Consider the following 16,861-nt stretch of genomic DNA (forward strand, 5'->3'; position numbering starts at 1 on the left):
TGGTGTAGATTTACTAAAATGTTGCCAGAGATAAGTGGATACAGCTTTCAAGAAAGCTTGGACAAGTTTGCATTTTTCTGTTGGGAGATGAGACAATTTAGAGGGGACCTGATCAAAATGTTAAAAATTATTAAATTGTTTTGCCCACAAAATAGTCAATTCACCATTGTAAAGCACTTTCAGATGTCTCAACGATGTGATAAATCACTATCAAATTCCATTATTATTATTAAATGATTTGATAAGGTGGACATTAATAGGTGGTTTCCACTTTGAATCCAAAACAAAAGGGCATAAATATGATATCCAGGGTTGGATCTAAAAAGGAGTTTAGGAGAAATTTCTTTATGCCGAGGGTGGTAGGAATGTAGAACTCACTGCTACAAGCTGCAGTTGAAACATCGATGCAATGTATTTAAGAGGGAACTTGATGTATATAGGAGCAGGAAATCAAGACATGTGGGACAGTGGAGTAGGAGATGTGGAGGCTTATGAGTATAAATTCCAGCATGGACTAGTTGGGTGAATGGCCTGTTTTCATGCTGTAACAGTCTGTAACATATTGCTGGTATTCCTTTTTGGATTTATAACAATAGTATTGTTTTTATGTTGTATTTATCTCTTATGTTAAGCTCTAAGGTTTTTTTATGATTACAGCCATACTGTTGGTGCCCAAAATTAATTAAGTTGTTAAATTGTTACATTGGTTTCTATCTGTTTATAATAATTATCATAATTCATATATTGCTTAGCACTAAGTTCATAAAGACTGAAAAATAAATTCTATTTGTCACATTATTCTTCAAAACTGATGTTGACTGGGATGTTTCTCTGATATTACTTCTACATTTTAAATTTACAATTCAAATAAATTACAACACTTGTAAATTAATAACGAATACTAAATGTTTGACGAATAAGTCTTTTACACCGTAACACTGGGATTTATAAAGTACTCTGGTGTGGCAAACTGATTGGCTGTAAATGCACATGTGCTATAACTACATTGTCGCCAGAGAATCATGTAAAGTACTCACATTTATGAGGCTTCATTGAAGTCTTGTGAGTCTGTGTGATGTAGTCACATAAAGTGTGACACTGCTCAACAACAGCAACAACTCCCTTCATGCAGAATAGTGTCTCAGAGAGCTGATCATAGTTCAGTGGCATAGTTTGATACCAAGCCAGGGAGAAGGGAAAGATGACTGAAGATATGGTCGAGGGGGAAAGTCTTCATGCGATCTGAATGATTCAGGCACGATTGACTGAATGGCCTTCTATGATCTGAATATGAGCAAAAGGGGTAAGGCGGAGGGATTGAGGCAGGGAGTTTGAGGTTTGGGCATTGTGGCTGACAGCACAGCCACTGATGATGGAACACTGAGGGGTTGACATATGTGCAGAAGGCATGAGCCACGTAAGCAAAGGGTAGAGGAATGGCGTGTGACCAAATTGGAGAGGTCAGGAAGTGCTGGGGCATGAAGTGATTTATACCCGATTCTGAGAATCTTGAAATCCATTTATTCTGTGATAAACCAATGGAGCCTGGTGAGAAATTAGGTGATGGGGTTGCAAACTTTGGTACGGTGGAGGATTCAGCTGGCGGAGATTTGAATCAGTTGATCTTTGTTGATGGTGGAGCTGGGGTCATGGGTGAGGAGTGTAATCCCCCAACATCATATATATTTTTTAACCACCAAGATGAGAATTTACTGTAGTTATTGAGATTTGAACTCGTTGCAAGTGGGTGGAGAACTGCACCTTAAAACTGCCTATAGCTTGTAGAAATAACAGTCCTAAGAGAACAAAGGATAACTGGTATGGAAAATACATGGAACGATATAAACTAGTCCCCTATAGATTTTACACAGATGGATAGACAGCTCCTAGATTGACCTACCAAAGAGGGACTTTCCTAATGTCCATCAAGGAAAAACAAAATGTCTTAGTGTATCATTTAATGACTACTTCCAAGGGATTTCATATTGAGTACTTTAAATGGATGCATAATACTACCAAGACATGCCTCAAGGAAAATGTACTATATTGTGAAAAGGGATGAATGCGGCCCCACAAAAAAAATCCCATTAAGCTTTCAGACAAAAGGTTTCTACTCCGAATGCATTGTGATGTAAGAATTATATTTGATGATTTCACATCATTTCACATTGGGTTGACAATGTGTCCGTTTCAAAATGATCTGTATATATGTGGATATTTAACTCGTCCTTCTGTGATCGCTGCCATCGGTTGGTCCCTGGAACTTTACTTTGGCAATCATCATATGTTTGTACCAGTTTTGCCAATTAAGATTTGTCACACACTGTGCCTGTTAGTACAAAATGTTCCATTTTGGTTAATTGACAAAAGTTTTGTGTTAAACAATTTTTTCATGCTGTAATTTTTAACTGTTACCTGTACACTTAACTGGATTTATAATTGTAGGCAACTAGTTGTGTTCACACAGGATGTATTCAGGATTTTGCAGCAGTTATCACCAGAAGCAGACCTAACTGGTGATTAAATTGATTGAACACTTAGCATCCTGACTTGCCAGTTGATGTTCTTAAAAAGATAAACAATTGATATGGGTTCCGATTGTAACCTCTTAAGTTAAATGAGTAATTAAGTTAGTATTATAAAAGTTGTGTTTTGAAATATTGTCAGCAGAACATTTAACTTTCTCAAGCGGTATAAATAAAAGCGGAACCAGTCCAGTCTATTTCAGTGTCAGCACAGTTTTACTCAAAAGGCTGCTGTTTTAAAAAAAAGTACCTAAGAATTTGCTAGGTGAACGAAGACCAGCATCCACCCAGTTCCCCTTTCACCATCCTGGCAATCACATGACGGCATTTAAGACTTATCTACATAATTACCTGTATCTACTGATAAAACATTGCCATGGAACCCAAGTAAATTTATTTGCATAAAACCATGTTTTGTTTAAAAAAGACAATGAGAAAAAAATCTTGGTGCATTGCAGCTGTTCAAATGTTTGTACAATTAAGGATCAAAGATGTATATTTTGTATAAATGATATATAGTGACGATGGAAAACCCATCTCATTTCACAATCTGTGGCAAAAAGTATTAAATACGTAGTATTCTGATGGCATTTTCAAATGCAATGTTTCAAATAAACCAAAACAATTGACCAGAAATTGTTTATATCAACAGAAACTTGACAATTTAATGCAGTCCCTGATTTTGCAGAGAACTAATTATAGATACTGTATGCACTTCCACTGCCTGATAGATTTAGTATTCTGAACCTTTGCTTGCTGATTTTTGAGGGCTAAGGAAGAGCAATGTAGGAACTTTCCAATGGATATAGTAGCCTTCGATGTATCTTATGCTGATTAACTAATGAAGATACTGTATTTAACAAAAATGAGAGGCTGGGTAAATGTGGATTATATTCCCTTGAACTCAAGAGGCTAAATGGTGTCTGATTGAGTTTCTTTTTAAATAATGGAGGGAATTGCCAAGATAGATAGGTGATATTCCTTATTGCTGGTAGAAAGATCCTTAAAAAGGGGATATAAATTTAGAGCTAAATTGGTTCAAAGTGAATTCAGAAACATTTATTCACACTGAGTTCTGAGAATGGAATTAACTGCCATAGGAAGGCCATAGATGCAAATCAATTGGAAAGTTTAAAAATAGAAAGATTGATAGGAGGTAAGGAAATTGAACAAGATGGTGAAAAGGCAGGCAAATATCTCCCAGATCTAATATAGTGGTCGAACAGACTAGTTTGCTTCTGTTCCTAGATCATCAACTGATTTTGGGCTGGAGAATAGAGTCCATGATGAATACTCAGTACAATACTAAACACATTGTTGTTTTATACAGCGCTCTTGGAGGACATCTCAAGGGTCTTAACAACCCTAGTTTGGCATTTGAGCGGAGGTAGAGTCCAGGTGGGCAGGGAGGGGAAAGATGACAAAGCATGGTCAACGAGATAGGGCTTTTAATAAGGTCTTTTTAAATCATGCACATATTATGGAGAAAGTGGGGTTGTTGAACTAGGTGGCCATTTGTCTCCTTTTTTTAACATTGTAGTTTTTTTTTGCATTTTGAATATTTGATGGTTCAAATGACTATATAGTTTTAGTTTGGTTTTGAAGCTTGAAGGTTTGATCTGAAGAGATGTACTGTTTTAAATGCAAGCTGTTGCGTGATGTGACGGGTGCTGTAACATTACAGGGTTGATGGTTATTTATATCCGCTTGATATTCTTTTTCTGGCATCGATCTGCAAAAATCGCACTAATGTTCTGAAATAAAACCCAATGACTTGCATGGAAACCAGCTGCTGAGATCACTTTGAAGGGTTTTTTTTTTTGGCAGAACATCAATTTGCGGTACTATAACTATAAAGCAGCTGGTGCAGTTTGGCCTTCATTTTAAAATGATTCCTTTTTAAAAGTTTTTGGGAAGTCCAATTTAAGAACATTTAGGACCTTTTTTAATGCAATAATGTTGGGCGTGGTAACTCGGAATTGAAAGTATAAATTCTGTTTCATGTCCCAGTGGTGTTAAAAGTGACATCAACAACAACAAAATTACTTTGTATAGTGCTTTTCACGTCGGGAGGACGTCCCAAAGCGATGTTAAATAATTTACAGAGTATAACCAAGGGTTTGCAGATTATACAAATCTGTATTTATTTTGTTTATACAAAAAAAGTTGCATATGAATGAAAATAACAGGGTAATCCAAAAGGAAGCCCTTATCACATTAAATTAGTAACAGGTGGTCTCACAGGGCCTGTTTTGTCTTTGAAAGTGATGGAAAGACAAACTATGGAATGACATTATTCTCATGTGTATTGAAGGAAAATAATGTAAATAAGAATGTTATAAAGAGGACGAGCGTGGGGGCAAGTAACAAATGATGTGATTGTTGAAAATAGCAATCTACACAACTTCTGTTACATATTCTCTAAATAGACCAGAAAGCAGACCAGAATGCTGAAATAATTGAACAGTGTCATTCAGGTTCCCGAAACTTTCTTACAGTGGCAGCCAATTGCACACAGTAGTGTCCCACACAATCATAGATTGAAAGACCAAATTATTATTATTTTGAAGGGATTATTAGCCCCGAAAAGCAATCCGCCAATCAACTAACAACCAGGTTCCTACTTTCTGCTAGGTGAATAGAGTTGTGTGGAGTAAAGAAACTTGCCCAGCATTTTACCCTGCCCGGGAATCAAACCCAGGCCCTGTTGCTTGCGAGGCGAGAGCACTAACCACTGAGGACTCCACCAGTCTACAAGACTATACTTCGCACACTATTCCCTCTGAGTTAAGACGTAAAAACCATGCATATGGATAGAACTCTTATCGTATGGTTTGAATACTCTAAAGCATAGTACACTTGGTCTACTCCATTAGTAGTCATTGGAGGGCCATCAGGAATGGGACCACTGATTGATTTTCCCCTTTTCAACCTGAAGGGGGTGGGCGGGGGTTTACTTTTTAAAAAAAAGTGTTTCTGTAATCACCAAATGCTTTGTACAAAAATTTTCAGCTTGATATGCTATAACAAAGATTTGTTCTGTTTAAATATGTTACAGGTGGATTCTCCATTGTGTTCTTGGCTCGAACCCACAGTGGAGTACGTTGTGCCCTAAAACGCATGTATGTTAATGACCAACATGACTTAAATGTTTGCAAAAGGGAAGTAACCGTTATGGTAAGAAACTTTGATTTTAGTTTTTTTTAATTAACATCTAGAAAATATTTTCAAGTTTGTACACTAAATGTTAGAAGTTTTAGGTTTGACACTGTTTGTGGGACACTGTTGTGCACAATTGGCTGCCGCGTTTCGCCCACAACTATGCAGTCAATTCACTTTACAGCATATTCTGTGAAGCGCTTTGAGACATCTAGAAGACATGAAAAGCGCTATATCAAATGTAAGGATTATTATTATGCTTAGTTTTTGAGACAAGGCGGGTGGAGGCCTATGAAAGGTCTGTATTGATTTGTAGGTACCAATGTAATGTTCAGATTGGTGGTCCTGCAATAACCTTTGAATATCCCTTCTGGTGCTAAAATTACAATTTGACATGTGTAGGGGCAGGGGAAGAGAAAAAGATGTATAAAGGAAAAGAAAAGGTTATACTACAGCTAGGGTTATACCCACGATACTGAGAACAGTGATACACAGTATTAATTCTTGCATTTGATTTAGTGTCTTTCACATCTGGAGAATGCCTCAAAGTGCTTTACAGGATTTACTGTAAAGTGTAGTGACTGTATCTTGTAAGTAAAAATATTGGAAAGCAAGGTGTGGATGCCAGGAAAGGATACGTTACTGGTGCTCACTCTTCAGACTTGTACATGGAGATTTGCTGCCACGACTGGATCAATACGATAGAATATGTCTTTGAGAATAACAGCTAAAATGTGAAAATCAGAACGAAAGTTGGAAGGGAAGAGAAATAGTTAGTGCATTATTGTTTATCTGAAATGAAAACTACTACCCAAGACAATATTAATGAATTACTGTATTGCATTCATTATATCGAGGCAAGACTATTGCCAAATCTCCTCTCGACACTTCCCAACTTTTCCCTCCAAGGGCCAGGGAACTGTGCAGCTTGTGTCCTCTCCAGCGCTAGACTCGATGAGTCTATGACCTCCATCATCACAGCTCCAGCTGCTCCCCATTGCCCAGACGATTGAGTTCAAGATCCTCATCCTCACTTTTAAATCCCTCGCCGTCTTACCCCACCCTAACTCTGCAAAATTCTTAAATGCTCCTTCCACTTCGCAGCCTGTTTCACAACCACTGCCATGCCCGCCCCACAATTAGAAGTCGAGCTATCAGCCTATCTGTCCCCAGTCTCTGGAATTCCCCCTGAAGACCCTTTTACCTCACCCCTTCCCTGGCCTCCTTCAGAGTCCATCTTGAGGCCTTCATTTATGACTGCGCCTTCAGTGCTCTTTCCTCCCACCCCATACCTCCCGAATCCAATCCCCAGCTCATGTGCTTGACTGTCCAGAGCCTAAAGATGGTCTCCTGACGTGAAAAGCACTATATGAATGCAAGTTGTTGTTGTTGCATTGTTTTGGGATAGAGAACAAATTGCTGGTTAAGGTCTACAACTTCTGTCCAAAATCCAGTAATCCTGATAGACCTAGTTTCTTTGCTCTTCACAAACAATGCCTTATTCAAGAAAACCATCAAATCCCAAATTATTTGCTCCGGGCTCTGCCAATGCTGTTCTGCAGCTGTCAGGGAGGGAGTTCAAGATAGATGGCCTAGGATATCTTTCCCTCTGAGATTCCTTTCCTGAGGGAATGTATCCTGCATTTGGCAGCTCCCAAATAGTGCACAATAAAGGTTTGCTGCAAAGTTTTTATAATACATATTTAATTTCAGAGTTTTGTTTAGAAAAATTTGAGGAATGGATATTTGGGGAATTAAATGGTTTGGGGAACCCTTTTGGAATCCAACACATCCACACCCCATGTAACAAAGTCAGTTGCGGAATAAACAGTAATCTATCCCAATAATGCACCTTCATTCTAATCCCATATCACCTTTTCCTGCACCCACTACATTGTTTCATTTCTTACATATGAACTTGGAATAAAACCTTTGACTGTGTTAACATGTGGGATAGTTTAGCGATGTTACCATGCAGCCGTTGGCAGCTTGAATGTGACTGCCCAAACATATCATTTAAAACCTGTAGAACGGGCAAAGATTCATCCACTGAGTCTGGGCTGGCTGGATTAAAGTTCTGATCCCAGAGCTGAAAGATGATGTTATCCGCTGTTATTTACAGCATAATTTTGCTGAATAAGATGAGCAAAACACAATCTCCAGTATGCTCTTATAACCAGTACTTTTTGTCCTTTTCTTTTAGAAAGAGCTTTCAGGTCATAAAAATATTGTAGGCTACTTAGACTGTTCCATTACAGCCATCAGTGATAATGTCTGGGAAGTCCTTATTCTAATGGAATATTGTCGAGGTAAGAAAGCATTATTGAAATGGTGTATCTGTGAAATTCTTTACTTTAACAGTTTTATAATGTTCACAAATGTTATGGGTTTCTTCTTTTCCGCTTCCTATTTTTTTAATCCAAATTTGAGATCTTGACGTAAATTGAAATTTATTTGACTACTCCCAGACTGACACAGTCAGCGCTTTGGGGTCCTGATTTGGAACCACATGTCCCCAGAATAAAAGCATTGCTTCCCGATTTTCAGCCAGTCGTGATTTTGTTTTCACCTGCAGGACGATTGGCTATCATTTCATTAAATCAATTTAACTTCTCCTCAAGACATATGTGTAGCTGTTCCTCGACACACGTGGATTGTCCTGTAATAAGCATAATACCAATATGATACACTAATTTGTCCAAGCTAGGACTTCCTTACAAATTAACAGAGAAATAAGATAATGTTTGCAGCATTGAGGGCATGTCCATGCACTCATATCGCATTAATAAGCTAGACTGGTTTCTGCAGGTCTACCTGACGTGTGAGATGTATCTTATTTCTCTGAGAGAGAGACACTGCTAACCCCAGAGACCCTGCTACTAAAATAACCACAAAGTGGACTAATTTGCATTTGTTTATTATTGGCTCCTCAATATTGATATGCAGATTGTGGAGCAAGCTCGGGCGCAGTCCACCTACTTTACTTTTAAGTTGCAGGCAGGAAACTGGGCTTGCATTGTTTATAACTTCCCCATTATTAGAAAACTTTAAAACATATTTAATGTATCTCTCGCTAACTTGTGTTAGTAGTTGGTCTAGAAACCATCTTTTTGGTAATTTATTACAAGTGTACCCTTTTCTAGCTAGCAACAATTTGATTATGGAATTGAAAGATCTAATCTGAGCCCTGTAAACTTGTTTAAATATCAGTAATTGTAATTGTTGTGAATATAATGAGATGTGCTTTAGATTTATTATGTGCTTAAAAACCGCCACAGCGTTGACAGTTTTGCTTTTGTTCTGTGCTTCATCTACATTCACCTTTATAGCAGTATTAAATGAAATATTGCATCAATTTACTAAGTCATAGGAAGAGATTTACACTCTGATTTAGTGATTGATGAAATATTTAAGGAAATAGTGGGTATTTTGCTTTATTTGAATTCTAATTCATACAAGTTTAAAAAAAATAAAATAACCCCAGTGAATTCTAGATTTTTGGTGATTGTAGTAAACGTAATCTTGTTTGTGATGAAAGTTGTCAAATTTGCATTCATGCAGACCATTCATTGTAACTTATTTTTGAGAGCTGAGAAAATTATAATGCTCAGTTCTGCCTTCCTGCTGTTTGGAAACTAGTGCTCACACAGATTAATGGTATTTATTTGACAGCGGGACAAGTTGTGAACCAAATGAACCAGAGGCTACAGACGGGTTTCATTGAGACAGAAGTCTTGCACATTTTTTGTGATGTCTGTGAGGCAGTTGCAAGGCTACATCAATGCAAAACTCCAATTATCCACAGAGATCTAAAGGTAAGAACTGCAATGAGATCGAATTGATTTTATGTTTGATGTGTGTGCGTGTTCAAAGGTTCCATGAGTATAAAACTGATTATCCATCGAGTTGTGAATGGGCACACCCAGGATCGTTCAAGAGCCATGCAACGCCAGGTTAGGTTGAAGTGCTTTGGGGAAGGGAGAGGGGGCGCGGGGGCAACAGGAAATGGGTGTAAATTATATTACCAGCATCTGTTTGAGAGTGACTTTACCATTATAATGCCATACTGCTTTTCAAAACAAAAACATGCAGAGCATAGTGGCAATATATTTTGATACCCTTGATGCCAAATTCTGCTAATTCAGAGAATTTAATTTATATTTCACAGTTGATAAGATTTAAAAATTAGATTTTTAAATCTTATCTTCACATTGATGCTCCTAAATCATCAAATAGTCTATTGACACTGCCCAGTCTTGCATATGAACAATGCAGACTTGAAGACAAATAATGTTAATAGTTTAGGGAAAAGAGCAAAGAATTGGATTAGGTTAGTTTTCGTCTAACGCTCCATTGCCAGCAGTCAGATATGGTTGCCTTGTGGCAGATTTTGAAAATAGCAGGTCACCTTGGTGGTGGTTGTGAATATCACGCAAGTTGGCCTCAGCTGTCATGCTCCTAAATCATCAAATAGTCTATTGACACTGCCCAGGCTTGCATATGAACAATGCTGTCTTGGACGAGGCACCAAAGGAGTGTCAGCAGCATCTTGCATCATCTCGCGAGTGGCTGCCTGCAGCAGAGGTTGAGTGAAGTCAGAAAATTAAAATAAACAGGAGGATAAAGGATAAGTCTTTGCTATCTTGGTGCGTATATTCCTGTAGAACCTTGAGATGTAATGTGTCATTTGAAAATATGTTGTTATCCCTCAGAAGTTTTCTCATAGTTCTAAGAACAGGATGCAAATCACATACAGCTTCTCATTGCTCACTAAAGATGGTTGGTTCCCATATGCTTACTTGAGTGAGCTGGTGCTAAAACCGAGTTGTGGAAATTAAAATGGAATAACAAAATCACTCCTCAGAGAGGTAGAAGTACTCTCCACATATGGGTAGAAAATGTAGCAACTTGAACCAGCTCTTGGGCAGAAAATATTGCGCTAAGAGGCACTGCCAAAAAAGGAATTGGATAAATACTTGAGGACAAATATGAAAAGTTAGGGAAAAGAGAATAATAGGATTAGAGCAATTTCATTCTGAAGCTCCATTGCCAACTGTCGAAACTGGATGACTTATGGCAGATTTTAAAAATAGTGGGTCTGTGTCCTCCTTTGGTGGTGACAACACCCTCAAATCCTATCTACCCATTTTCTGTGGAAACTTAAATGCCTCCCAAGTAAGGGTTAAGTGCCTGCAGCTAGTTTGTCATAGGAGAGGAGAAGAGAGAAAAATCATCTGGTAAATTGACCAGCACAAATGCATACTCGTAAAAGCCCTAGGAGCCGTAAACCCCATTGTTTGTGATGTATCATTGTTACGTAGGAAATGCGGGAAACCAAATAAATATACTTGGTTGTTCAAGGAAGAGAAGATTTGAAACTGACAGTACTCCTGCTGCATCATTGCCCTCTGCTTGTCAGGATATGCAGATATCCTTTCAAATATGCATTTGTCCTGGACAATTTAGCAGATCATTTTTTTCTCTTTTCCTTCTCCTTTATAATGTACATGCAAGCACTTGACCCTTACTTTTTAGGATCATTGAGGTTTTCACAGAAAATGGGTAGGTAACCTGTCACCCCAGCTCGGGTCTGGGAATATAAAACTGGAAAATTGGAACAGGTATAATGGATGAGGAAGAGTATTCATTTTCACTTGGCTGACCTTAGCCTAGCTAAGAGAATAGTAATGGCTTTGAAAGCATAAGTTCCTCTTTGATTGCCTAAAAACGGTGAATTCTCCCTGTGAGGATTACCAAACGAACACAAATCATTCTTACTCTCAAATACAAAAGACTCTGTAGCCCACATAAAAGGATAGAAATTGAAAAGTTCCAGAGAGAGTGTACCTGGGTATTTTGAGAATACCTACCTATTGAGTAGCTGAACTATCGTTTGGGTTTAATTTAAATGTTGACTGCAGTTATTGTAATAACCTTGGTCATTCTGTAATAGTAACTTTTACTTATTCTTGGCTGTTACTGTTTTCTTTGTAGGTTGAAAATATTTTGTTAAATAATAATGGGAACTATGTCCTCTGTGACTTTGGAAGCGTTACTCATAAAATTCTCAATCCCCAAATGCATGGTGTCAGTACTGTGGAGGATGAAATCAAAAAGTAAGTCCCATTTTATTGAATGCTGTCAAGCTGTACTGACTGGAGAAGCATTTTTACGAGTCTGAAGAGTGGCTTAGCATTCTGTGTTACTATTATTCAATTATTTGTAACCAGGTCAGCCACAGACCCCCTCAATGCTTTGCCGTTCTGCATTCTCCTTTGTCAGCTTCTGCAGCAGTCCCTATTTCCGTCATACATTCACGTTTTTCTGTACACAGTCCCACCATTTTACCCTTGGCCTTTATGTGATCTTTTCCCATTGGGACCTGTTTCAGTACTGTTAATATCATGCTGTTTGGCTTTTTTAACCTTTCTGATTACATTAGATTTTACTTTGCCGTTTAAGTACATGAAAAAGAATGGAACGGGAAAAGGCTATTTGAACCATCGAGTGCACTCCTTCCACAGTTCAGACAAAACGCACCCCATCATGGACCTTACCCTCATTTGTATTGACTGAGGGAAGCTCAGCATAGAGATTCTAAGTCAATATAGCAAATCTCCCTAATCTTTCATCAATAAATTTACAGCATTTAAATTTGGATTGCTTCCCAGACATTCCTGCGAGTGCACTAGAAGAGCAGAAATTCTGTGTTAACACGTCTGGCACATAGGCACAGAAGGCCTTCCAGCAACCGCTGGAAACACTTGCGAGAATGATGTAATGTGGTTTGGTGACATCAGCAATGACTATCAGTGACTTGATGACCTGGAAATTGAGTCCCGTAGCATATTGGTTAGAGCACTCGGATCACAAGCGAGCGGACCTGGGTTCAATTCCTGGGCAGGGTGAAACTTTAAGCAAATTTTCTTACTCCTCATGCCTCTGTGTAACTAGCAGCAAGTAGAAACTTGGTTGTTAGTTAATTGGCGGATCGCCTTCTGGGGGTAATAATCCCTTCAAAAAAAAATGTGGTCACTGAATCCACAGCTGTTTGTGGGACATTGCTGTGCGCAATTAGGTGCTGCGTTTCGTCCACAAAAATGCAGTCAATTCTCTTGACAGTATATTCTGTGAAGTGCTTTGGAATGTCTCAACGATGTGATAAGACGCTATGTCAAATGCAAGGATTATTATTTTAAGTGCTAGCTTGCAGCCTCTCTATAGCATGACCCATTCATAATGTGGGGTTTGATTTTTATGGACCTAAACCACCGTGTTATATTACAGTCCAACTATACATTTAATTGTTTGACCCTTAATCTTCCTATCTTGTTTCTGGTCTTAACTATCTGAGTCTTTCTTGATTTTTAACTTTTTTTTGTCTGTTATGCATATTACAGGCGTATTAAAAGAGCGCAAAGATCTATGCCAAGTACTAGATTTAGAATAAATATAATTTTTTTAAATGGGGAATCTCAATGGCTTAACACAGATAATTCCATCAGCCCATTCTGCTTCACCTTTCAGACTACATGGTCTATTGCTTGTGTTTGTTTCAAATTGATATCTAAGTAAGTCAAACATGATTTAAGATTTTAGATACTTAGCACATTTGTATCATTTGGAAGTTGTAATCTGGAAAATGTTATGTGAACAAACATTGAACTCCCAATATTGTGAATGTTTTTGCAGGAAACTAATTTTGTGATTAAAACGGAGCAGGTGATCATATTAAATTGTAATGAGTTTACTTTTATCAAGTGTGAAATATGTTGATTTTTCGCTTTCCCTTCCCTCAATTTACAATGGGCAATCTTGTTCATCGTTTCATTATTTACTACTGTCTGCTTGGAAACTACTTTACACAGGTTTCTACCAGTTTATAAAGTAGGGTATGATCCAATTGTGGGTTTAAAATGAAGGACATGTATTGATTATTGACATACAAATTAACCAAAGTAAACAACCATTGCAGAACACTTTTGCAAGAAGTTAAACATTTTTTTTGTTTCAGGTATACAACCCTCTCTTATAGAGCCCCTGAAATGATAAATTTTTATGGAGGGAGCTCAATCACTACTAAGGCTGATATATGGGTAAGAAATACTTATTTGAACTTGTGCTGTATGGAAGTTGGATGTTACTGTACACAAGTGGTGGCAAACCATTTTGGTCAGCCAACAAAATACATTTTTTTGATTGAATAGTCCTTGATTTGTACCAAGAAAATCAAGATAAAATGGAAACAAAACATTGATTTTTAAAACATCTAGCCATGGGTTGGCCACCACTTCTGTACACAAGTGGTATTGTCTAGACAACTGCTGGATAACCGAAGAGTAATTACCAGTAAATCACTTTTTGCATTATTAAATAGCAACTTGAGCAACATAAACCTCAATTTCCTTCAGTAAGGTTCCTTTTGAAAATGGCAGAATTGCAACAAGGAAGTAAACCATTGCAAACATTAAGGATTGAAGGTCCTGATACTTACAGTTCAGCAGGTTCACTAATTGTGATCTGCTGTGGATTTTGTAATGAGTATAATTTGGCTTGTTGCAGCAGTAGTTGTGTTCTGTAATTGTTTGAAATTGTATTCTGCAAAAGACAAAGGGGGCTGGTTCTATAACATTTGCAGCTCTTATAATAGTTACTCTGCACTGTGTTTAGAAGAGTAAGGGAACTTGAAATGCAGAAATGTTCTGCGTACTAGATATATTTCCTTTCAAAGTTCATATTAGTTAACTTGGAAAATCATTGTGGAGCCACAACCTTGCTTCCAGTAATGTTTGCTGCTCTTACATGTACAATACTGCAGAATTATTAGCATTTATTGGATTAAGAGCATATGTTAGGGGCTACAGCTCCCTTTGTCTGAACAGTAACTTCTTGCAGATGTCATTGTGAACAAAAGTAAACAAAAAATCAGTTTGTTTTTGTGAGAGAACACTGCTCTTGTTTAATTGGAATTGGAAACCTAGTTATTTTAAGTGTTTTTCAGTATAGTTACTAACAAACTACAATCCATTGTCAAAGTGACCGAAAGTGCATTGCCATGCCATACTAGATGGTTTTCAATTACTGAGGCGTGCCTTAATGAAGAATTTTCATTTCTCAATGCTGAAAGTTGGATTAGTGCAACTACACGTCTTCCCGACGTGAAAGGCGCTATACAAATGTAATCTTGTTGTTGTTGTAATGCAACTACATTAAAGTTGTGTACTTAATCCCGAGAACACTAATATTCATGAGTTGGATGGAAATAGTCCACTAAGGTGGCAAAGTGGAGAACAGCATCCTCTCCTGGCAACTGAGTTCACTACAGTTTTTTCAATAGTAATTGTATTCTGAGCCTTGTTTATCCCTCTGTCTTGGGCGTTGACATGCTGTACCACTCTTATTTATTAATAATAATGCTTGCATTTGGTATAGCACCTTACCACATTTTCAAGATGTCTCAAAGCACTTCACAGAATATATTGTAAAGTGAATTGACTGTATATTTTGTAGGCAAAATGCGGCAGTTACTTGCACACAGCAGTGTCCCACAAATAGTTGTGGATTGAGTGACCAAATTTTTTTTGATAGAATTTTCTTTGAAGGGATAACTCCACTGAGTACATTTATTTCCCAGAATTTGTGAAGCTGCATACAATTGTGGTATAAACTAGTCAAATCTATAATAATAATAAGAAAGTCCACTTGGAGTTAGATCAAAAATAACCCACACCTCTGGAGAAAGAAAATCACCCATGTCTCTGGGGGAGAAAAATGTTAAATAGGACAAAACTTAATCTGCAGTGGGCACAGTAACTGAACAAAACCAATGGCATGCCTTGGCTTACCTGATGTTCACTTTGTAATCACAATTAATGGATATATTCTGTACATAGAAGATTATACTGTTACATGTGGCTACATGTATTACTACAATGAGTAATACTGGCTCGTCTACGATCTATCCGCCCAGCCAATGATAGTCACAAGTTGGTCATTTGACATCCAACAAATGCAGGTTGATTCGTCACTAGATGGAGAGCGAGTACTAGGAAGTCTGCAAGCCTCTTGGTGAACCTTCTTAGCCTCCAAACAAAACCTTGAAGGCTTGTGTGTTTTCCACAAGTTGATCATTTGGGAATGTAATTTGGACAGGATAACTCTAATTGGTATTTGTTGACCAGCACTTCAGGAGAAACTCCCTTTTCTTTTCGAATAGTGCCATGGGATCTTTTACAAGCACCTGAACAGGCAGATAAAGCCTCGTTTTAATGTCTCATCTGAAAGATGGCACCACAGAAACTGTATTGGAATGTTATCCTGTACTGTGAGCTTAAAGTCCTGTTGAGGGGCTTGAACTTACAACCTTCTGACTCCAACCTTCTGAGTGCTAACAACTGACACTAAGGGAAGTCCTGCATGGAGCCTATTTACATAATAGGTTGCATATTAAATATTTTTTTTCCCATAGTTCTATTCCTGCAGACTACTGCCAATATTCAGGGTAATGCTACCTGTTATTGCTAACACTGTAAAGACTATATTTTGAAGTCTGCAGAAGAGAAATTCTGGCAATATGCAGTACTAGCTTTTTTCCACTGGCTGGCACTGATGTGCTTTGTTAGTGTAAACAAAGTTTACCAGTGCCAAACTATCAGCTCTATTTCCTGTTATTCACCCATTCAGTTGAACTGCATTTATGCATATTTTTGACATTTTGGTTTCTTCTCAAGCACTTACATGGGAGCTGCTTAATTAGTATTTACTGCAATATGTGATAGATAGCTCAGGTGTTTGTAAAGCAACAGTATTTGCTTATTTGCAACTTCTACACAGATTTAGTTGTGAGATATGTAAGTGCATTTTGCTGGGATGGGATAAGAAACACAACCGTTGTCATTGTCACAATGTTGAGCGGACCATCACCCCTGTGATCATTCCAGTTCCTGTGCCATATACAAACATTCCTTCTCTCACCCCCGTATTTAAGTTTCATTGTTTCTTTTTCCCCCCCACCTCCCTGACATTAAACAATTCTGTCAATTCAAACTTTTGGGGGATTTTCAAGATTTTATTTGGTGTAATGTTATAGAGTATTTTTGTGCTTTAGCTCCTCCCTCCACCCCCGGTTTGCATATACTGTCAATTAACATTGTAATCTTGTAAGTAGCCTAATTTTG

The 16,861-nt window shown here is 37.8% G+C and overlaps 1 protein-coding gene across 3 annotated transcripts in view; it reads left to right on the forward strand.

The window, feature by feature from the left end:
- bmp2k (BMP2 inducible kinase) overlaps window positions 1–16,861 on the forward strand; it is a 68,202-nt gene that overhangs the window by 22,278 nt on the left and 29,063 nt on the right. For all 3 annotated transcript variants that reach the window (XM_007896976.2, XM_007896978.2, XM_007896977.2), the window contains exons 2-6: window positions 5,584–5,702; window positions 7,888–7,993; window positions 9,357–9,499; window positions 11,679–11,800; window positions 13,699–13,780. In XM_007896976.2, the coding sequence (XP_007895167.2) occupies window positions 5,584–5,702; window positions 7,888–7,993; window positions 9,357–9,499; window positions 11,679–11,800; window positions 13,699–13,780 (572 nt within the window). The remainder of the gene's footprint in view (window positions 1–5,583; window positions 5,703–7,887; window positions 7,994–9,356; window positions 9,500–11,678; window positions 11,801–13,698; window positions 13,781–16,861) is intronic.

The sequence above is a fragment of the Callorhinchus milii genome, unplaced genomic scaffold, assembly GCF_018977255.1.
Source record: "Callorhinchus milii isolate IMCB2004 unplaced genomic scaffold, IMCB_Cmil_1.0 Scaffold1, whole genome shotgun sequence".
NCBI lineage: Eukaryota > Metazoa > Chordata > Chondrichthyes > Chimaeriformes > Callorhinchidae > Callorhinchus > Callorhinchus milii.